The following is a 22,596-nucleotide window of genomic DNA, read 5'->3' on the forward strand; positions in this document are numbered from 1 at the left end:
CATGTCCCTCTGTGAATTTTATTAGACTGGATAGAGCAATATAGACTGCTAGAGACCAGAAACCAGGTCAATATCTCCACCTAAAGAATATTTTCATGTCATAAGCACTGACCTTTCTGTCACATTTTATAATTTAGAGCCTGCCCCATTTTATGATAGGATCAAGGAAGGAATGGATAGGCATTCAGTGCAGAGCAGTGTGGGACAAAGAAATCCTGCTAGGGTAGACAGTGGAGTATGTTTCACGTAGTTATTAGTTTAATGGACAGTTAAGGTGACCAAGAGAGATTTATAGTGTAAAAGAGGGATTTTAGTTGCATATCTTAGGGTAAATTAACACTGAAGTGGCTACCACAGGAAGAGAAAGCCTTCACACCCAGGCTGTATTCAAAGGTCAAGTTTGAGAAGGTATTGGCACTAACTCCTAATGGCTAAGCCAGATATAGAGAAGGTGGAGTTCTGAGCACTACACTTTGGAAACATCTAGCAGAACAGCCAGGATAGTGAATGAACCCAAGCCATCTTGTTTTTCTCCCTCATGTTACTAGGTTGAAATCTATCAGAGATTTGATAGAATTCACAGATAAGGATTCATGAATGGGTCCATTACTATAAGACCAATACTCTAACTAACTGGAATAGATGGGACTTGAGGGAGATGCTCAGTTGGCCTTGAACTTAGCCATGAATTCTAAAGATTTCTGAATCCTGATAAACCATTCACTTTGTACTTGGGTGTATCAATTAATAAATCTAAGACTTCATTTTCTCTCCTTGTAACAGAACCCAACAGGGATCTTGCTCTTTTTTTTGGGGGGGGGGGGCAAGTCCTCGGGCTTGAACTCAGGGTCTGGGCTCTATCCCTGAGCCTCTCTGTACTCAAGGCTAGTGCTCTACCACTTACACCACAGCAGCATTTCTGGCTTTTTTTTTTTTTTGTCAGTCATGGGGCTTGAATTCTGGGCCTGAGCACCGTCTCTGAGCTCTTCAGCTTAAGGCAAGTGCTCTACCACTTGAGCCAGAGCACCTTTTCCAGTTTTCTTATGGTTAATTGGATGTAAGAGTCTCACAGACTTTCCTGTCTGGCCTGGCTTTGAAACGAATCCCCTCATCTCAGCCTCCTGAGCAGCTAGAATTATAGGCATGAGCCACTGGTGCCTGGTTAACTTCTGGCTTTTTCTGTGTATGTGGTACTGAGGAATTGAACTTAGGGCTTCATGCATGCTAGTCAAGACTGAGATCTTTTAAAGTTGAATTAACATACTGTATATGAAACAATCAAGTAGCTAGGTGCTGGTGGCTCACACCTGTAATCTTAGCTATCCAGGAGGCTGAGATCTGAGGATCATGGTTTGAAGCCAGCCAGGGCAAGAAAATCCATGAGACTCTTAAGTCCAATAAACTAGAAAAAAGGCTAGAAGTTGTGATGTGGCTCAAGTGATAGAGCACTATTTTTGATACAAAGAGGCTCAAGGACAGCACCCAGGCCCTGAGTTCAAGCCCCACGACCAGCAAAATAAATAAATAGAACAACCAAACAATGTTCAATTAATATATCTCTCCATAAAATGGTTGAAAGAGGGGCTAGGAAGGTGGCTCAGTGGTAGAGCGCTTGCCTTGCATGCGTGAGGCCCTGGGTTCGATTCCTCAGCACCACATAAGCAGAAAAAGCCAGAAGTGGTGCTGTGGCTCAAATGGTAGAGTACTAGCCTTGAGCACCCAGGCCCCAGGACCAGCAAAAAAAAAAAAAGGAAAATGATTGAAAGAATTTAATGAAGATAGAGGTGAAAGTTTTCTTTCAATATGTACGTAGGTGGGGCTGGGAAGATGGCTCAGTGGTAGAGTGCTTGCCTTGCATACATGAGGCCCCCTGGGTTCAATTCCTCAGCACCACATAAGCAGGGGGAAAAAAAAGTATGTAGTTGGCCAGTCACCAGTGCTTACATCTGTAATCCTAGCTACTCAGGAAGCTGAAATCTGAGGATCATGGTTTGAAGCCAGCCTGCACAGGAAAGTCTGTGAGACCTATATTTCCAATTAATCGCCAAAATGCTAGAAGTGGAGTTTTGACTCAAGTAGTAGAGTGCTAGCCTTAAGCAGAAAAAGCTCAAATACAGTGCCCAGGAGCCAAGTTCAAGCCCCAGGACTGGAACAACAACAACATCAAAAGGTAGTTGTTCCATTAGGACATTTTGATTTATCCTGTGTGACCTTGCAAGGTGGAACTAGGCCAATAGGTTCCATGAAAATGGATTTGAACATATTATGTGGAAGAACATAAGAATTGTCCAAGATGTAGCCTTCATTGATTTAATAGTGCAATACCCAACTGTTTGCTTGTATTTTCCAGTTGTCAGATGCCTATTGTAGCTTACGCTCTAGAGAGCCATGCTTGTTTCAGAATCTTAATTCTTTTTTTATGTCCCCCCACACATCTTTCTTAAAGGTTGTGAAAAATTTGTTATTTGTAGCAAAAGTTGTATATTTACTAGAACCACATTCTGAAGATAAGCAAAGTGAAATAAAAGACTTGGTACAACACGAAGCTTTAGGAGACTCTGTGTCCAGGGATGCATTAGAAGAAAATGACACCCGTGGGAATGGAAAGGCAGAGCCTGACAGACAAAGGGAAGAGGAGAAGGAAGAGCCCGGCAAACCAGCCACTCTTCTGTGGCTGATCCAGAAGTTGTCTCGGGTGGCAAAACTGGAAGCTGCTTATTCACCTAGAAACCTCCTAAAGGTGGGACAGGATGGATATAAGTGGCCTTTTCGTTTAAAGAAATTTAATATATAGGCTGGGAAGGTGGCTCAGTGGTAGAGCGCTTGCCTTGCATGCATGAGGCCCTGGGTTCGATTCCTCGGCACCACATAAGCAAAAAAGAAAAAAGCCAAAGTGGCGTTGTGGCTGAAGTGGTAGAGCGCTAGCCTTGAGCTGTAGAGCTGAGGGACAGCGCCCAGGCCAAGACCACCCCCACGACCAGACCCCCCCCAAAAAAAAAAGAAATTTAATATTATTATTGGTCCTCTCAAATCCCTAGGAACCTTACATGTTGAACCTAAACCCCCAACAATCTGTCCCAGTATAGAACCTTGTCTTTTATTATTATTATTGTTAGTTATTATTTGTTATTATAGAGGGATTACAATGACATGAGTCAGGAAATGAGTACATTTCCTTTCATACAGTGCCTTTGTTCCCTCATTCTCTCCCAGTCCTTCTTTCCCATCTTCACCCATGAGTTGTATGGTTCACTTTCATCAGTGTCCAGTGAGCTCCACTGCTGCACTTTTCACCCTATTTCCCTTATGCCCTTCCTCCCATGCTTCCAAAGATGTGTGCTTAATACACCATATATAAGGTAAAGAAGACAGAAGCATCAAAAACTAAAAACTTAAAAAAAAAGATGTCTGTTGTTTCCATATCTTGGAGTTGGTTTCAGTATGTATGTATATTATTTTATATAAATATGAAGAAGCATCACACCTGTTTCTCTCCTAAAAGCATCCTCTTTAGGTCGCACTGTGTATGAGTATCTAGAATCCTATGTAATTTACCATATCCCAGTGATCTAAATTTCTGCATATCAAGAGAATATGTGCCATTTGTCTCTTTGGGCTTGGCTTACCTCACTTAAAATAATTTGTTCTGGTTCTATCCATCTCCCTACAAATGACATTATTTTATTCTAATAGCTGGGTAAGATTCCATTGTGTATAGGTACCCAAATGTTTGATCCACTAATCTATTGTGGGGCATCTGAGTGTTTCCGTATCTTGGCTATTGTGAATAGTGTGGCAGTGAACATGGATGTGCAGGTGTCTTTATTGTTTCCTGGCTCATGATATTCACAGTAGATGCCTAGAAGTGGTTGGGCTGGGTTGTAGGGAAGGTAGAACCTTATCTTCTAAATTAATACTGCGAGTTCTTATGACTGAAAAAGAATCATTTCCAGTAAAAATGACCTTTGTTTATAGAGAACATGCATCTTCAAGTTCCTTGGGGCTGTTGCAGTGGATCTTGGGGTGGACAGGGTAAAGCCGTATCTCCCAGTGATCATCTCACCTCTGTATCGAGAACTGAACAGCACCTATTCAGATCAAGGTAATGGTCACCACCTTCTGTCTTCCTACATACTAGGGGTTCTAACTTCTCTCCTAGTTGCCTCCTTCCTTTTGGTCTTCAGTCCATACAGAGTTTAAGGATGAAATCTTATGAAGACAGTTTAGTTGCACATAAGCCAGCATGTTTATACTAATTTTATTTTCTTCTTTCTTTTTGTTGGTCATAGTGTACTGTCCCTGAACATTTTCACTCAAGGCTAGAACTCTACCACTTGAGCCACAGTGCCACTTCCAGTTTTCTGGTGGTTAATTGAAAATAAGAGTCTCACGGACTTTCCATCCCAAACTGGCTTCAAACTGCAATCCTTAGATCTCAGCCTCCTGAGTAGCTAGGATTACAGGGATGAGCTACCAGTATCCAGTTTACATTTGTACTATATTTGATGACTTTCTTCTATATGCTTTCATAGAGAGTGAATGTTTCTTTCCTAAAAGTGGTGCCTTAGTCCTAAGCATTGATTATGCAAAGAAAACTGATTTGGTATATTGTTCAACCTTATAGGTTTGAAGTGTAGTGGTATATGTATGTAATCCTAGCCCTCAGGAAATTGAAGCAAGAGTTCAAGGCTGCACAGGGGGAGCCCTGTCTTCAAAAAAATGAATAAAGCCAGGCACCGGTGGCTCAGGCCTATAATCCTAGCTACACAGGAGTCAGATCTGAGGATTGCAACTCAAAGCCAGCCTGGGCAAGAAAGTCTGTGAGACTCTTATCTCCAATAAGCCACCAGAAAACCAGAAGTGGCGCTGTGGCTGAAGTGGTTGAACTACATAATAAGCAATAAAATATTCTTATATTCTCTTCTTAGGAATTGCAGGGTAAACTGAGTACTAGTGACTCAAACTTGTAATCCTAGCTGCTGAGAAGGCTAAGATCTGAGGAGTACAGTTGGAAGCCATCCAGGGCAGAAAAGTCCATGAGCCTCTTCTAATTAGTCACCAAAAGCTATGGCTCAAGTGGTAGAGGTAGCCTTGAGCACAAAGGGTCTCAAGGGCAGCACCCGCCCTGAGTTCAAGAAAAACAGATGTAAACCAGGCACCAGTGGCTCACACCTGTAATCCTTAGCTACTCAGGAGGCTGAGATCTGAGGATCATGGTTCAAAGCCAGCGCGGGCAGGAAAGTCCATGAGACTCTTATCTAATAAACCACCAGAAATCCGGAAGTGTGGCTCAAGTGGTAGAGCGCTCACTTTGAGCTAAAGAGCTGAGGGCCAGGGCCCAGGCCCAGATTTCAAGCCCCATAACCAACAACAACAAAAAAGAAAAAACAGAAGTTTAAAAGTAGCTAGATACAACCCTGCAGTTTGAAATCAGCTAAGGGTTACTTAGTAAAACTGTCTCCAAAAGGAAAGGTTTAAAAAATAGGCAAATGAAGCAGATTTATTTATTTGTTTATTTATTTATTTTGCCAATTCTGGGGCTTGAACTCTGGGCCTGGGCACTGTCCCTAAGCTGCTTTTGCTCAAGGCTAGCACTCTACCACTTTGAGCCACAGTGCTACTTCCTGCTTTTTCTGTGGTACTGAGGAATGGATCTCAGGGCTTCATGCATGCTAGTAAGCAAGCACTCTACCACTAAGCCACATTCCCAGCCCAGGAGATTTTTCAGTTCTACAACTTTGGGCGAAATTTCCACACTCCAGTCTTAAGGGTAGAAAAGCCTTGGTGACGTTTGAGGCTGCTGAGAGCCAGGATCAGGGTTGCTTTTGAGTCAGCCAACATTTACTAAATACCTAAGGTTTGCAGGCATTAGGGCTTTACTAGTGGGAAAGGATTGGTGTTTCCAATCAACACATACCCTGAACTCTGAAAATGCAGAAATCTAAGTTATTTAGCTTTTCATTTGCTTCTTAGTCTCTAATCCCCAGAAAAGGTTTCTGTGGACAGAGCTAAGTTTCTGTGAGCCACAGATTAGAGAGAAGCTAGAGAAGCAATCTTACCTCTCCCTACATCTGCACAAACCTGAGCAGGTTTATAAAGGTAGGGTCAAACATTGTCACGTTCTTGAATTTGCTTTAATGTCTTCAGGGCCAGGTTCTACTGAGAAGTAGGCCTCATAATCTCTGATTTCCTGTTTCATCCTGGCTGAGGTGGCAATTGGTGTTTGGTATCAGCACTTTCTGCTTGTCTTCCCTTGTCTGAAGCACAGAGGCCAGTCTGGGATTGGTGTTTAAATGCTGTAGCAGGGGTTCAAGTGTTCTGTGCTGTTCACTTGGGTGTCACATGCCTGAGTCTAATCACTACTCTGTGTGTGTCACTAGATCCTATGCTGAAGAACCTTTCCCAGGAAATTATAGAATTACTCAAAAAGCTGGTTGGGCTTGAGAGCTTCTCATTAGCCTTTGCCTCAGTACAGAAACAGGCTAATCAGAAGAGGGCACTCCGGAAAAAGAGGAAGGCTCTAGAGGTGAGTTTGTTTTAGAACATGGCTTGTTTCACTTAATGTGACATAACCGAAACATTTTTAGCCGAGAGTATGCACTCGTGTGTGCTACGTCGAGGGGGGCAAGAGGTTTTGGAAGGTAGAGACTTTTATCTGGGGCTCAATATTTTCATTAGTGAGCATATTATTAAATTTTAAAAGTAAATAATATGGCACTTTTTCTGCATTTGATTTGGATTGGCTTAAAACGTTCTAATTTCTGTTCTTTCTTCAAGTTTGTAACTAATCCTGATATTGCTGCCAAGAAAAAATTGAAGAAACATAAAAATAAAAGTGAAGCAAAGAAGAGGAAAATAGAGTTCCTGCGTCCAGGCTATAAGGCCAAGAGACAAAAGACTCACAGCCTGAAAGATTTAGCCATAGTGGAGTAAGACCTCCCTATGCTGTGTGCGTAATTCAGTCTACAAAGTGTGAACTGTTTGGTACATTCTCCACTATCACAGATTTAAGTTTATTTAAGATAAACTATGTGGGACTGGGAAGGTGGCTCAGTGGTAAGAGTGCTTGCCTTGCATGCATGAGGCACTGGGTTCAATTCCTCAGCACCACATAAGCAGAAAAAGCCAGAAGTGGCTCTGTGGCTCAAGTGGTAGGGCATTAACCTTGAGCTGAAGAGCTGAAGGACAGCGCCCAGGCCTAGAGTTCAAGCCCCATGACCGACAAAAAAAAAAAAGATAAACTGTGGCCTTGAATGTATATTATATAGCTTAATGTAATCATGCTATTTTTTTTAATTAAAATGTTTAATACTACTGTATATCTTCATTGTCTAATAGCAAGAAAAATGTAGGTATTAAGAATACAATAAAATAGGGGCTGGGAAGGTGGCTCAGTGGTAGAGTGCTTGCCTTGCATGCATGAGGCCCTGGGTTCGATTCCTCAGCACCACATAAGCAGAAAAAGCTGGAAGTGGCGTTTTGGCTCAAGTGGTAGGGTGCTAGCCTTGAGCTGAAGAGCTGAGGGACAGTGCTCAGGCCCAGAGTTCAGGCCCCATGACCGCCCAAAAAAAAAACAAGAATACAATAAAATATTCACAATTCTTTTGTGGAAAGTATGTAAAATTCTAACAAGGCATTAAAAATATCTACACAAATAAAGAGAAGTAGCCAGGAAGTAGGAGATTCAGTATCATAAGCTGCTACTTCTTTCCAAGTTAATACTATTGGTTAAATGTTAGCTTAATAAAGCCGAGATAGCTATGACATTCTCAAAAAAGAATAAGGTAAGTGGCTTGGCCTATAGCTACCAAAAGACACAAAAACTGCTGTTGACATAGTAAACGTCATAAATCCTGTTTCAATACTATTAATAACTTTAGCTTATGAAAAGTTACAAACTAGGATATGATATATGCTGAATACTGTTTTATAGGATCACTAGTGTCCAGTATATAACAACTACCAGTGAATCAGCAAAGCTAATCAGTAGAAAAGGTAACCAGAGGGGCTGGGAAGGTGGCTCAGTAGTAGAGCGCTTGCCTTGCGTGCATGAGGCCCTGAGTTCGGTTCCCCAGCACCACATAAGCAAAATAGAAAAAAGCCGGAAGTGGCGCTGTGGCTCAAGTGGTAGAGCACTAGCCTTGAGCTGAAGAGCTGAGGGACAGCGCCGAGGCCCAGAGTTCAGGCCCCACGACTGGACCAAAAAAAAAAAAGTGACCAGAGAAACTGGCATTGCACAAAAACAGCATAAACAGTCCGCTTAAAATTAACAATGAGATGCTAATGGCTCTACCAGTTCTTAAGGAGTTATATACTAGTAAGTGTACTCACTGCCTGAAACCTCTCCCCACAACTCCCTAAGTACTACCCTGGCTGGCTGAGTCCCTATACCTTTTCATCTCCCATAGCACAAGTTAAAGGAATTATACCAGGGAAGTTGTCTCCTGCACCAAATATTCTGAATTACTCCTTTAAGTAAACACCAGACTGAGTTTATATTTGGAACCCATTGGATTGGTAAGGCTAATACCAAGTATTAGCATACATAGTAGAGCAAGCCTTATAAACCACTCTGGAAAAGTTTAAAAAGTATCAGAAAGGTTTATTAGGAAAGAGATATGGTTGCATGACATAGGGATGCCCCGGGACAATGGTATTATAGCCATCTTTTGTGGTCTTCAGGGGTACAGACATTGGCCTTAAGTGAAATAGGAAAAACTGGCAGTTGATTGTGAAAAGACATATAGTGAAAACAGTCCAAGTCCTGCAGCTCAGAGGTGGCCACAGGTAGTCTAATTGTCCATTGCCCCAGAATTGGTCTGGACAGGCCTTGTTAACAATTAGGAACAGCAGATGCTCTGGCCCTTTTGGGATTCCTATAGCTGCAAAGGGTCTGTAGGAGAGAATGCTGGGGAGAATGAAGTCCTCCTCTAGGACCAGCCCATGGGGTAGTCACTGTCCTAAGCATGGGGGGAACTTTACTAAATTGCATTTGACTTCTAGACTGGCATGGTTTATTGGCCTGGTTGGTAAACTTCTTTTTTAGATTGTGTATGTATGTGTGCATGTACACACTCACACCATTACTTGGGCTTGACCTCAAGAGCTTATGCACTATCCCTTAGCTCTTTAGCTCAAAGCTGGTACTTTACCACTGAGTCACAGCTCCACTTCCAGCTTTTTGGTGGCTAATTGAAGATAAGTCTCATGGACTTTCTTTCCCCAGGTTGGTGTTGAACTGCAATCCTCAGATCTCAGCCTCCTAACTAGCTAGGGTTACAGGAAGGATCCACCATAGCATTCAGCTTCAGATCAAGATGGCAATGGCTATACCCCAGGCAGCATCTGCTTGCTAGGCCCTATTTCCCCCTGCTTCTATTTTTCAGAGCTCCTGAACCTTAGGGGAGTAACTGTCTTTTGAGTATAAGCCTAGCACCTCAAAGTATAAACTTTCTTCTACCATTTCCATCATGTGCCCTTGGCCAGAAGAGAAGCCAAGTACAAATTAGAGTACTCTCCTGGCTGACATAGATCATACTTCAGCTGTGAATATATTCTGGTGGACAATGATATCCATGCTAGTTATATATACAGAAATATATACAGCAATGTCTGTGGCTCAGATGATCTCCAAAAAGGATTTCAGAGACCAGATTACAAGTGTGATTGAACAAGAGTAAGAATCACACAGGTGAAAAGAGAAAGGTACATCCATTTACACCAACAGAATGACCATGAATGTGGGGGAAAGAGGCCAAAAGCCAACATCTCCAAGGGCAGGGAAGACTAGAAAACAAAGCCATGTTCTTAGATTTAAGAGCTCTGTTTACCAACACCTAAGTTGTCCGTTCCGTCTCCACTCCACCCCCACACCCCCAGTCCTAGGGTTTGAACTCAAGGCCTGGACACTGTCCCTGACTTTCTTTTTGCTCAAGGGTAGCAGTCTAACACTTGAGCTACAGCATCACTTCTGGCTTTTTCTGTTTATGTGGTGCTGAGGAATCAAACCCAGGGCTTCATGCATACTAGGCAAGCACTCTACCACTGGTTGTCCAACTTAAAAACACTTTTTGAGTGATTTTAGGTTTGTACTTACCACTGTCACACTACTACTGATCCTGTGAACTGAGTTCTTTGAGAGGTTCCTTTGAATATGGTTTTTTTCTAATCTATAGCCTTAGCAGTAAGCCTAATTTTTAAAAATCAAGAATGCTTCACTACATTCTGTAGAACAAGTAAAACTGTTAACTTCAAACCAAGGTACATTACTAATAACAGGCAGATACATGGAAGACAGTAAAGACCTCTTTTACACTTCTTAAAATATTTTTTATTTAATGTCATTTTTTTCTTTATTATGTTGTTAATTCCATCAAATATAACCATTCAGGATTGTTGGTTTTTTTAAACCATATCATGTAAGATTACCATGAACAATTAAGTTTATATAGACATTATTTTCCATGTTTTCTGACTACCATAATTTTAAGTTTGGTTCTGTGTATTGTCAGTGTTGATATATTCAGAAATATATGTTTTTTGTTTTTGCCAGTGCTGGGGCTTGAACTCAGGGCCTGGACACTGTCCCTGAACTTCTTTTGCTCAAGGCTAGCACTCTACCACTTTAGCCACAGCGCCACTTCCTGCTTTTTCTGTTTATGTGGTACTAAGGAATTGAACCCAGGGTTTTATGCATGCTAGGCAAGCACTCTACCAATAAGCCACATTCCCAGCCTTACAGTATAATTTATGAGACAAGCTTCAGACCCAAAAGTCTTACTTTGAGTCCTTATGTCTGTGGGTAAGCTAACCTATTAAAACCTTGAGTCTAAAACAGGAGGGACTACAGGGTTACCATATGAATCAATTAAGTCAATATACATTAAATTCTTTTGATGACTGTAAAGTACTTAGGATGACAATTACAGATCAGTCAGTAAAGCTAGCCACCAAAATAATACTCATGCCTGTAACCAGAAGCTTTTAAATGAGCAAGCTTAACAGTAGTCAGGTAAGTAAACAAAGGCTATAGTACACAGTACGTTTCTAGCCTACTCTACTGGGTCTAATCTTTGGAAGACTTTTATTTTAAGGGAAAAAGAAACCTCAGTTAATGTATCTGTTAGTGTCTATACAAACAAGATGCAACTAATTCAAAAATAGGAGGGTTTTTCCCTCTGAGAAGAGTGCATTCTTTAATAGAATTATATTTAAGTAAGAACTCCATACAAATAGCATACCTTAACACAGGAGAGCAAGGAAGAAATATATTACACTGAACATTCAGGTGATTTGACCAAGTTATCCCTCCCTCCAACCAAATACTTTTTTTTTTAATATTACAGTTGTTACAGTCAGTTCTGTATATGCCATCAATCACAGTTTTTACATGTCACATGAAGCACACCTGACTGTTGACGGAGAGATACGATGATGTCTTGGTTTCAAAGGAGCTGGAATGATTGAGTTATTGCCTGCTTTTTAATGTTTCAACCAGCCTATGAAGAGAAATGAAGAGTTTCATAGATGAGCTTTCAGGTACAAAGCATGAACATTTACAATATAGATTTCATAGTCAAGGTAGACTCTTAAGCACTTAAAATGTTAGTGCTTAGGGTCTCTAAGCACTTTATGAGGTCATTATCTCTCTCTGTTTTGCACAAATAATAGAAAAAAAATTTTTCTAGGTTGCTACTAGTGCAGGGCCACATGTGGCTGGCTCAGAGGGAAACTAGTCTCAGAGTTCTCAAGAAGCTCATTATCCAATAAGCAGATGTACAAACCAAACTAATCTGCTTTGAATAACAATATACTGAAGGATAAAGTATTTTAGACAGGGAAATAAGCAAGAGACTAGAAAATAGTTTCTCTGATCAGGTAGGTAGCTCAAAGACAGATGCACATGAAGACCACTGGGAGAAAAAGCTGAAGGAACAAATGATCTCAAGGCCAGCCTGGGCCACACAGTGATGACCCATTTGAAATAAATCAAAAGGAGCCAGGTGCTGGTGGCTCATAGCTGTAATCTTACTCAGGAGGCTGAAATCTGAGGATCGAGGTTCAAAGCCAGCCCAGGCAGGAAAGTCTATGAGACTCATCTCCCATGAGCTACCAAAAAGTTGGCTCAAAGTGGTAGAGTATTAGCCTTGACCACAAAAGCTCAGGGAGGGGCTGGGAAGGTGGCTCAGTGGTAGAGCGCTTGCCTTGCATGCCTGAGGCCCTGGGTTCGATTCCTCAGCACCACATAAGCAAAAAGAAAAAGAAAAAAGCCAGAAGTGGCGCTGTGACTCAAGTGATAGAGTGCTAGCCTTGAGCTAAAGAGCTGAGGGACAGCGCCCAGGCCCAGAGTTCAGGCCCCACAACCGGACACCCCCCCCCCCCCCAAAAAAAAAAAAAAGCTCAGGGACAGTGCCCAGGACCTGAGTTCAAGCCCCAGAACTGGCACAAATTAACCCAAAGGAAAATTTTGTCCCAACGGTTTCTCACGTGCACACACAGTTGTGAGCATACACAAATATACACATGGCTTCCAGAAACATGATACTTGCCATTCCATTGCCTCATCAAGGCCAGTGCCTTTGGTTGCTGATGTTTTGAATATCTGCCATTTCCGATCCTTCAAGGCAGGTAACCCAAGTGAATTTGCCATCTCTGAGGGGGTCATAGCCTGCTCCATGTCCTGCTTATTTGCAAACACCACTAAAATGGCTTTTCTCAGCTCTTCCTCCTAGATAAAATGGAAGATAATGTATTTCCTCTACTTAGTTTGCTTTGTAAGTTTGAGAAGAAATGCCAAATAACACATTACTTTAAAAGGATATTCTCTACTTACTATATAATGGTCATAAATTAATTCAAAATTAGAGAGAAGCATTAAAAAAAAAAAGTACAGGCGCTGGGAAGATGGCTTAGTGGTTGAGTGCTTGCCTAGCCTGTATGAAGCCCTGGGTTTGATTCCTCAGTACCACATAAGCAGAAAAGACTGGACGTGGTGCTATGGCTCAAGTGGTAGAGTGCTACCTTCAGCAAAAGAAGATCAGGGACAGTGCCCGTCCACTCCCTAAGTTCAAGCTCCAGGACTTGGGGGGTGGGGGGGGAAGGGGGGAGTCATGCTGGGCACCTGTGGCTCACGCCTGTAATCCTAGCTACTCAGGAGGCTGAAATCTGAGGATCACAGTTTACAGTGCAAAGCCAATCCGGGCAGGAAAGTCCATGAGACTCTTATCTCCAATTAACCACCAGAAAACCAGAAGTAGCGATGTGGCTCAAGTGGTAGAGCACTTGCCTTGAGCTGAAGAGCTCAGGGACAGCCCCCAGGCCCAGAGTTCAAACCCCATGACTGACCAAAAAAAAAAAAATACAAGTTTCACCTATAGTATTATCTTCCTAACAGGATCTCTGTTGACAGTCTGAACATTTTTCTGAATACTGCATTATGCAAATATTTCACTTAATATATCAACATATTTCAGTTTGCATTTATATATAGGTCTATATCTTCTTTAAAAATACCCTTCTTGATAGGTTAGGAGTGATGGGCAACAATGTTGTCAGACACCTTGTACTCATACTGTTGTGTAGAATGGGAACTTCTTTGTACAACTACTTAAAGATATAATTTTTTTAATGTAAAAAAAAAGTACCCTTCTTGTGGGCTCACACCTGTAATCCTAGCTACTCAGGAGGCTGAGATTTGAGGATCATGGTTCAAAGCCAGCCCAGGCAGGAAAGTCCCTGAAACTCTTATCTCCCAATAAACTACTCAAAAAAGCTGGAAGTGGTGCTGTGGCTCTAGTGGTAGAGTGCTCACCTTGAGTAAAAGAAGCTCAGACAGCATCCAGGCCTAGAGTACAAGCCCAGAATACACAGTGCTCAGAACTAAAATACTTCTAAAACAGCTGAAAGTCATAGAAATAGCAAGCAAATATAAATTAATGCCCCATGCTTTAATGTGGTAGTTTGCTTACCTCCAACATGGCAACTAATTCTGACTTGGAAATGCCAATTCTGTCTCGGTCACAACTGTCTACCACATAAATGACTGCATCTGTGTTGGAATAATAACACCTCCAATATGGCCTAAAGGAAATTCAGAGGGGAAGAATATATTTGAAAGACATGTCAGTTTCCATGGTAGACTCAAGACAATGATGGAGAAATAGTGGCAATCAAATGCTGATCCTGCCCAGGACTGTCCAATCAGGCTGCAGTGATTTGCTGCTCCTGATGGATAGATAGCTCCCACCCCTCCCATGTAATGGTGCTGGAGCCCATTAAACATCATAGGAAGCCGGGCGCTAGTGGCTCACACCTGTAATCCTAGCTACTCAGGAGGCTGAGATAGTGAGGATTGTGGTCTGCAGCCAGCGTGGGCAGTAAAATCCATGAGACTTTTATCTCCAGTTAACCACCAGACAACTGGAAGTGGAGCTGTGGCTCAAGTGGTAGAGCACTTACTTGCCTTGAGCTGAAGAGCTCAGGGACAGAGCCCAGCCAGGCCAGAGTTCAAGCCCCATGACCAACAAAAATTAAAATTAAAAAATAAACACAGGAGCAGGGAATTCCAAACTAGTTCATACTTCATTCAAGCCAACAGTGTATTTACATTCTATAAAATCACTAGATGTTCTGGTAAAAAATATCAAACACAGACCTGATCATTAAAATGTTTAAGCAAGAATCCTTTATCAGGGATGGACTTTCTGCTATTTTGATTTTATGTAACTCACTATTCATTGATAATACTAAGAAGTAGAAAAGACTAAAATTAGGAATAAACTCAAAAGTGACTTAAGAAATGAAATGAGCTAAAGGCAGGCATTTAGGGAATGTAATATGAATCTCTTTAAGATGGTGCTATAGTGAACTATGATTGTCAGTTACCAAGTATTCACAATTGTCGCATCAAGTCCCAAATTGCAGGAGGCATCTATGTTTACATTAGCTCTAAATAGCATTGTTATGTCTGTTTCATAGAGGTAGGAGCTAACAAGAGTAAATGGAAATAATCATTTCAGCTGAAAACCACTAAAGTAATTAGACCTTCCTATTTTCATGAAAAGATTTTTATTTAACTGGCTTCCTTGCATTTTAACTCAATGGATACTCTGAGGAAATAGAAAATTTCAGATTTTAAACCAGGAGCTCCCATCTAGTTTATATCAGATAGTATATTTTGGTTCACTGCTGATAACACATAGAGGAATCCATAAATATTAAATACCACAAAATGATCTGATGTGCATACCATACCTGATACTTGTCTGTCCTCCTAGGTCCCACACTTGGAATTTAAGGTTTTTGTATGTCACAGTTTCTACATTAAATCCGATAGCTGCAAGAGAAATCACATCAGTAGCATTTGTAGACTAATGTACTCTACCTTCAAAGTATCCAATCTAAATGAGTTTTTGCAATTAATAACAATTGCCAAATCACAATTATTGCCTGAGATATTATTGAAGATAAGAAAATATTTTGAGAAAGATAAACATATACCCCATCAATTAGCAAGATGAACACTGCCCTCAACTTATAAAAGAATTCCTTGAGCTGGTACCAGTGGCTCGTGCCTATAATCCTACTCATGAGGCTGAGATCTGAGGATCCTGGTTGAAAGCCACTCACAGCAGAAAAGTCTGTGAAATTTTTATCTCCAATTAGCCAACAGAAAGCCAAGCATGGAGAAGTGGCTCAAGTGGTAGACTACCTGCTTTGAATGAAAAGGCCAAACAAGAATTTAAGGCTGAGTTCAAACCCCAGAAATGGCATAAACAAACAAACAAAAAAAGCTTAGTTTTGTTTGTTTCCTAGTCCTGAGCCTTGAATTCAGGACCTAGGCATTGTCCCCGAGCTTTTTTTTTTTTTGGGGGGGGGGGGGTCCGGTCATGGGGCCTGAACTCTGGGCCTGGGCACTGTCCCTCAGCTCTTCAGCTCAAGGCTAGCACTCTACCACTTGAGCCACAGCGCCACTTCCGGCTTTTTTTTTTTTTTTTTTGCTTATGTGGTGCTGAGGAATCGAACCCAGGGCCTCAGGCATGCAAGGCAAGCGCTTTAACCACTGAGCCACCTTCTCAGCCCCTGTTCCCGAGCTTTTTCACTCAAGGCTAGTACTCTAGCACTTTGACCCACAGAGCCACTTCTAGTTTTCTGGTGGCTAATCGGAGCTAAGAGACTCACAGACTTTCCTGCCCAGCCTGGCTTTGAACTTTGATATTCAGAACTCAGCTTCCTGAGTAGCTAGGATTATAGGCATGAGCCACCAGTGTCCCATATTTTTTTTTTTTAATTTTGAAGCTTAATCAGTAGTTACAGAGAAATAAAAATACTCCTATATGGGTAACTGTAGAAGCATAGCAAACTGGGCAATCAATTTAGTTTAATCGTATTTACCTCTATAAATTAGGTCAGCAATGAAAACATTTAAGCAACAATAGCATTCTTTTTGTTGTTGTTGGTTGTGGGGCCTGAACTCTGGGCCTGGTTGCTGTTCCTTGGCTTTTCAGTTCAAGGTTAGGCTATACCACTTGAGCCACAGTGCCACTTCCAGCTTTTTCTGCTTATATGGTGCTGAGGAATCAAACCCACGGCCTCATGCATGCAAGGCAAGCACTCTACTACTGAGCCACCATCTCAGCCCATCAATAGCATTCTTAATGTAATCAAGCAGGGCTATTTGCAAATTATTTTTTAAGATAGCAACAATACACAAGGCCCTGGGTTTGATCCTCACCATTACAGAAAAAGAAAAAAAAAGCAACAATTGACTTAAAATGTTAAAGTACCAGTTTTGCATTTGGTCTGTATAATCAAAATTTTAAGTAACCAAAGTAATGTAAGAGAAAATAATCATAATTAAAATAGTAGCAAATGCAGAAAAAAAGTACTAATCTGTATTGTTACTTACCATCTACATAATTCCCTACACAAGTAAACAGAGTACTTTTAGTACTTAATTTCCTCTTCAAAGCTAGGAGATATCTACATTTCAGCAGCAAAGATACTGATTCTCAGACTTGAGTATTGAAGCCAGCTTTAGCTCTAAATAACAGATCTGGCTCAGCACCACGACAGGTATACAGAACATCAAAATGTCTCTCAGTTGATGAAAAAGGTGTTAATATTATGTTCATAGTAGAAATATGCAAACAACTTACTATATAATTTACCCATAAAATTTTCTTAGATGGGAACCCAGAGAGCTGCTACAATTAGCTTATTATACCAACACTTACTAGGAATAGTAGTAACGACTTCTCCAACCTGTAATCGGTATAAAATTGTGGTTTTTCCAGCACCATCTAATCCCAAAATCAAAATCCTCATTTCCCGGGTTCCAAAGAGACTGGAAAAAATACTTGAGAAAAAGCCACCTACAAGATAATACAAAGCCAAAATGTATTCCATGTTCTTTTTCAAAATTAGGTCCACAAAGCATTCAATTTCAACTTTGAAAAAGCTATACACCAAATGAAAGTATATTTTCCTAGATGGTAAGTAGGTAATTTTTGTTTCTAATGAAATATATCAGTCAAAATTACTAGGTTCTAGCAGGCAGAAGACGACACACTACATAATTAAAAATGCAGCTGCAGCCCTTGTGGAGTTGATTTTCTAACCACAAGAACAGGGATCGCTTAGCATCGTCTCCAGGCCAACTGGTTAAACCTAAGGGCCAGTCAGAGGGGCACTGGAACAATGAAAGGCATTTACTCTTACACAGCGGCAGTACCTCCATCACCATCTTGAGCCACTGCGAGTTCTCCTCTACTCAATACACCCAGCACTTGAAACTACAAGCCAAAAAATAACAAGCACCACCACTGATGGAAAACTCACTTTAAAAACCAGATCTAGATCTACGTTCACTGCATCCCTGGGTTCTGTGCAGTAGGAAAGTTCCTTGTGGCACATTCTCTCTCCCATTAAAAGCTGCCACAGGTTTGCTTAAGTTACATCAAGAGTATGAAAAGCCAGGTGCTGGTGTGCACACCTGTCTCAGCGCTCAGGAGAAACACACAGGATTTGAGGCCAGCTGGGCACCATCAATACACGGACATGGACACATGCACGTGCATGCGTGTATACGGGCATGTATGAAATAGGAAAGCAATTAGCGATGCCACACCACACTTGGCTATTTGCAAAAGAAACGGCGCAGTTCAAAGCCTCGGGTCTGGAAAAATGAGCACGGGAACGTGGAGCCGGGGTGGGTGCGACCTGGCACACCGTGTCTCCCGTTCACAGGTCGGGGAGGCGGAAGGACCGGGCTACACAGGCTCACAGAGGCCAGGGCAGCGCAGGCCGGTGCTCGGGAGCAGGAAGTGGACGCTGCCGGGAACAGCGCACCGGGACGGAGGCGGGCCCGGCGGGGGCGGCGGCCGGGGTCCCCCCGGGCGGCCCGCGCTGCCTCCCATCTCCAAGACGACGGCAAAGCAAGCGGCGCCCCGCGGCCGCCAGGGGCCCAGCCCGGCCGCACGACTCCCTGGCCCCCTCGCCCCGGGAGAGGACCGAGCTCCCACCGCTGGGCCGCCCGCCCAGGACCCGGCCCGCAGCTCGGCGAGGCCCCGCGAAGGACCGGCCGGCCCCCGACAGGCGCGGGGCGCGGGGGAGCCCCGGGGCGGGGGGGGGGGGCCGCGCTCGGCCGTCCGCCCCCCAGCGGCCCGCTCCGCCCGCCCCGGCCCACCCCCGCCTTCGCCGGCCCCTCACCCATGGTGAACCGCCGGTCCGCCCTCGCCGATCCTCACACACAGGCCTGGGCTCGGCAGCGACTCGATTCCAGCCCCGGCACCGCCACCCCCGCTCGCGCCGGTCTCCCTCGCCAGCCCGGCCCGCCTGCAACTTCCACGTCGGACTCCCGGGCGGAGGGGGCGGGAGCCGGGGCCACTGCGCCTGCGCGCCGGGAACCGCGGCCTGCGGGTCCGCGACGGCACTTTCGACGCCGGGCCGCGGCGTGCCGGGAGTCGACGCCGTGGACGTCAGAGCCGCAGCCACGTTCCGGCCTCACGAAAGTCCCTCCGGCCTCTCCCTGTCTGGGTGGAAAGGGCTTCCGGACGGGGAGAATCGGCTTTTCTTGGTAAATTCGGACACTGGTCAGTCAGTGGCGAATCAGCCGGGGCCTTGCGTAAGTAGGCTTGGAGGCCGCGGCCGTGCTGAGCCGGGTGGCCGGGCCGCCGGGCCGGGGGGGGGGGGGGGGGTCCCATCCCGCCGGGCACCCCCCCCTCCCGCGCCGTCCCGGGAAGAAGCGGGGCTGCGGGGCTGCGTAACAATAATGGGGATGCCCGCGCCGCCCGCGCGGAGCCGCTACACCTGCGGTCGCCAACCCGGGACCGCCGTGCTGGCGGCCTGCGGGACCGGCGTTCGAGTCCAGCCTCGGGGGCTCCCGAGTGGGAAGGGCTGGCCGGCCTGGCAACCGCTGGGGACGAGCCCCTCCGGGGAAGCTGGCCCGGGAGGGCCCGGGAGGAGGGAGGAGCCGGCGAGGGGCGCCGGAGCCCCGGGACTTTCATGCTTGCGGCCCTTAGCCCAGCCCCGCTGCTCACACTGCCTGGGTGTAAAACCCGCTGTGCTTTCAGTTGTAACCGATCTGTTTTCCCCCAGTCACAGGGATTTCGGAGCAGCCGGTCTTAAGGAAGTCCTCAGCTCCTTGAGGAAGCATGACTGACATATGTTACGGTCCACACCATGATGGTAGCGCTCGTGTGTACATAGAGAAAGGTCGCTGGATGGAGGACCTTTCCTTTCTGCCAGAAGCCATTTGGATTATTGAAAGGCATCCCTGGAAGGTCTGGGTGGATTGGATTTCCTCGTTTTTAAGTTTAATTTTATTGTGAAGATGCTGAACAGAGGGGATACAGTTACATGAGTAAGGTAATGAGTCCATTTCTTGACCAACATTGTTACCCCCCTCCTTTGTTTTTCTGCTACTATCCCTCCCCTCTCCAGCTCCCCTCCTCCTCCTCTTTTAAATATTTTATTTTCTTTTTCTTTGGGGGGGGGGGGTAGGGTCCAGTCGTGGGGCCTGAACTCTGGGCCTGGGCGCTGTCCCTCATCTCTTCAGCTCAAGGCTAGCGCTCTACCACTTGAGCCACAGCGCCACTTTCAGCTTTTTTTTCTTTTTGCTTATGTGGTTGCTGGGGAATCGAACCCAGGGCCTCAGGCATGCAAGGCAAGCAGTCTACCACCGAGTCACCTTCCCAGCCCCTCTTTTAAATTTTTTGTTGTTATGACAAAGGTGATGTACCGAGGGGTTACATTTCCTATTGATTTTTCAAGCCCTGCCTGTGGTTGCTTTGGCAATGCCAGACCACACGATTCATTGCTCCACAACTCTAACAGTGTTGAGCTAAAATATCCATCACCTTACAGTTAGTTTTTGTGTGTAGAGAGAATGGTAAAGATTTCTTGGTGGGTTTTGTTCTTCTTTCATTTCCTTTAATTGGAGTGTATTTATATGGAGTGGTTTCTGTTTGATCATATTCACTCCCATTTTTTTTTACTTTTCCTTTTTCTTATTTATTTGTTTGTTTTTGTGGGTTGTGGGGCTTGAACTCTGGGCCTGGGTGCTGTCCCTCAACTCTTCAGCTCAAGATGAGCACTCTACCACTTGAGCCACAGTGCTACTTCTGGTTTTCTGAGTGGTTTATTGGAGATAAAGAGTCTCATGGACTTTCCTGCCCAGGCTGGCTTTGAACCACAATGCTCAGCTCTCAGCCTCCTGAGTAGCTAGAATTACAGGTATGAGCCACTGGCGCCCAGCTCCTATTTTTCTTTTTCTTTTTTTCTTTTTTTTTCTGTGCTGGTACTGGTATTTAAACTTAGGACCTTGTCCTAAGTTTACCAAGGCACTTTACCACTTGAGCCACACCTCCAGTTCCAACCCTTTAGTGGTCAGTTGGAGATGAGAGTCTTATTGCCTGGGCTAGCTTTTAACTGGGATCCTCAGATTTCAGTCTCCTGAGTTGCTAGGATTACAGGCCTGAGCCACCAGTGCCTGGCTAACATTCTTTTTTTATTTTTTCTTATACAAAACAGATGGTGTCCTTAGGATTTGCTTCTTTTTCTTTTTGGTGCTACTGAGGTTGTGGGTTTGGCTTCTCGGGACCCCTCAGCTATTTTCTTTTTTTCTTTTTCTTTTTGGCAGTTGTGGGGCTTGAACTCTGGGCTGGGCTGGGCATTGTCCCTCAGCTCTTCAGCTTAAGGCTAGCACTCTACCACTTGAGCCACGCACCACTTGAGCCACGCACCACTTCTGGTTTTCTGGCGGTTTAATGGAGATAAGAATCTCACAGACTTTTCTGCCCCAGCTGGCTTTGAACTGCGAGCCTCAGATCTCAGCCTCCTGAATACCTAGGATTATAGGCAGAGCCACTGGTGCCTGGCCTGTGGACTATTGTCTTTTCTTTTTTTTGGGGGGGGGGGGGTGGAGGGGTCCAGTTGTGGGGCCTGAACTCTGGGCCTGGGCGCTGTCCCTCAGCTCTTCAGCTCAAGGCTAGCCACTTCTACCACTTGAGCCACAGCGCCACTTCCGGCTTTTTTCTTTTTACTTACGTGGTGCTGAGGAATTGAACCTAGGGCCTCAGGCATGCAAGGGAAGCACTCTACCACTGAGCCACCTTCCTAGCCCTGTAGACTATTTTCTACTTTTCTCTGTTTCCCTGTTTCCTGTACTTTTCAGCTTGTCCTGTTACCTCTTTCCTGACTGCCAGTGATTTCTGTCCATGGCATATTGTCCCTTTTTCGTTATCTTGACTCTTGTGCCCAGTCCCTCCTTTCACATGGTTATCCTGTTTGATAACGAATCTCCAGAATTTTCTTATTCTGACTAAATGTAACTTAGTACTCTTCTATTGCTCTCTCTCCATCTCAGCACTCAACCTGGCATCACCGATGTGCTCTGCTCCTGTCAAATCTAGTTTTAGTTTGTCTTTTTGTTGTTTTTTTTTTTGGGTCCGGTCGTGGGGCCTGAACTCTGGGCCTGGGTGCTGTCCCTCAGCTCTTCAGCTCAAGGCTAGCGCTCTACCACTTGAGCCACAGCGCCACTTCTGGCTTTTTTTTTCTTTTTGCTTATGTGATGCTGAGGAATCGAACCCAGGGCCTCAGGCGTGTAAGGCAAGCACTCTACCACTGAGCCACCTTCCCAGCCCTCAAATCTCGTTTTAGATTCCACATATGAAGTGTTCACTTTTGTGTGCTGGTTTATTTCAATTAGCATAATGTTCTCCAAGTCTGTGCAGTTTTTTAGGCTGAATAATGTTCTATTGCAGGTATATAAGTTTTAAAACAAGTAAGTGTGTCTATATGTGTATGTCACATATCTTTTATTAATCACTCTTAGGATGATCTCCTATCCTGGCTCCTGTGGCTTCACTTCAGTGAACATGGGAATGCATTTATCTCTTTGACATGCTAATCTCATTTTATGTGCACGAGCAAACCATTGTAATCGCATTTTTAATTTTTTGAGGATACTATTTCCCATTTGGGCTGTACTACATTGACTCAAGGCTAGAACAGAATAAAAGGTTTTCAACACTTCTTGAAAGGTTGTTGGCTCATAATACTATTTATTTCCTTTAGGAAAAAAGTATGGAGGCAATT

General features: G+C 44.0%; 2 protein-coding genes and 1 long non-coding RNA gene across 3 annotated transcripts in view; 2 read left to right on the plus strand and 1 right to left on the minus strand.

The window, feature by feature from the left end:
- Utp20 (UTP20 small subunit processome component) overlaps nucleotides 1–7,106 on the plus strand; it is a 97,262-nt gene extending 90,156 nt beyond the window's left edge. Inside the window, exons 59-62 of the mRNA XM_042693150.1 lie at nucleotides 2,447–2,740; nucleotides 3,976–4,102; nucleotides 6,381–6,526; nucleotides 6,778–7,106. Of these exons, the coding sequence (XP_042549084.1) occupies nucleotides 2,447–2,740; nucleotides 3,976–4,102; nucleotides 6,381–6,526; nucleotides 6,778–6,933 (723 nt within the window). The 3' untranslated portion in view covers nucleotides 6,934–7,106. The remainder of the gene's footprint in view (nucleotides 1–2,446; nucleotides 2,741–3,975; nucleotides 4,103–6,380; nucleotides 6,527–6,777) is intronic.
- Nucleotides 7,107–11,152: 4,046 nt separating this feature from the next.
- Nucleotides 11,153–18,837, minus strand: Arl1 (ADP ribosylation factor like GTPase 1). The gene is made up of 6 exons (XM_042693259.1): nucleotides 18,709–18,837; nucleotides 17,235–17,372; nucleotides 15,253–15,334; nucleotides 13,968–14,079; nucleotides 12,549–12,727; nucleotides 11,153–11,498 (listed from the first exon to the last, which is right to left on the minus strand). The coding sequence occupies exons 1-6, from the start codon at nucleotides 18,710–18,712 to the stop codon at nucleotides 11,468–11,470; spliced, it is 546 nt and encodes a 181-aa protein (XP_042549193.1). The 5' UTR covers nucleotides 18,713–18,837; the 3' UTR covers nucleotides 11,153–11,467.
- A 102-nt stretch (nucleotides 18,838–18,939) lies between these two features.
- Nucleotides 18,940–22,540, plus strand: LOC122119234. Its single transcript, XR_006149520.1, has 3 exons — nucleotides 18,940–19,123; nucleotides 19,597–19,866; nucleotides 22,334–22,540. It is a non-coding gene; the product is annotated as an uncharacterized LOC122119234 (long non-coding RNA).
- The last annotated feature ends 56 nt before the right edge of the window (nucleotides 22,541–22,596 follow it).

Source organism: Dipodomys spectabilis, unplaced genomic scaffold, assembly GCF_019054845.1.
Source record: "Dipodomys spectabilis isolate Male_0828 unplaced genomic scaffold, ASM1905484v1 ptg000163l, whole genome shotgun sequence".
NCBI lineage: Eukaryota > Metazoa > Chordata > Mammalia > Rodentia > Heteromyidae > Dipodomys > Dipodomys spectabilis.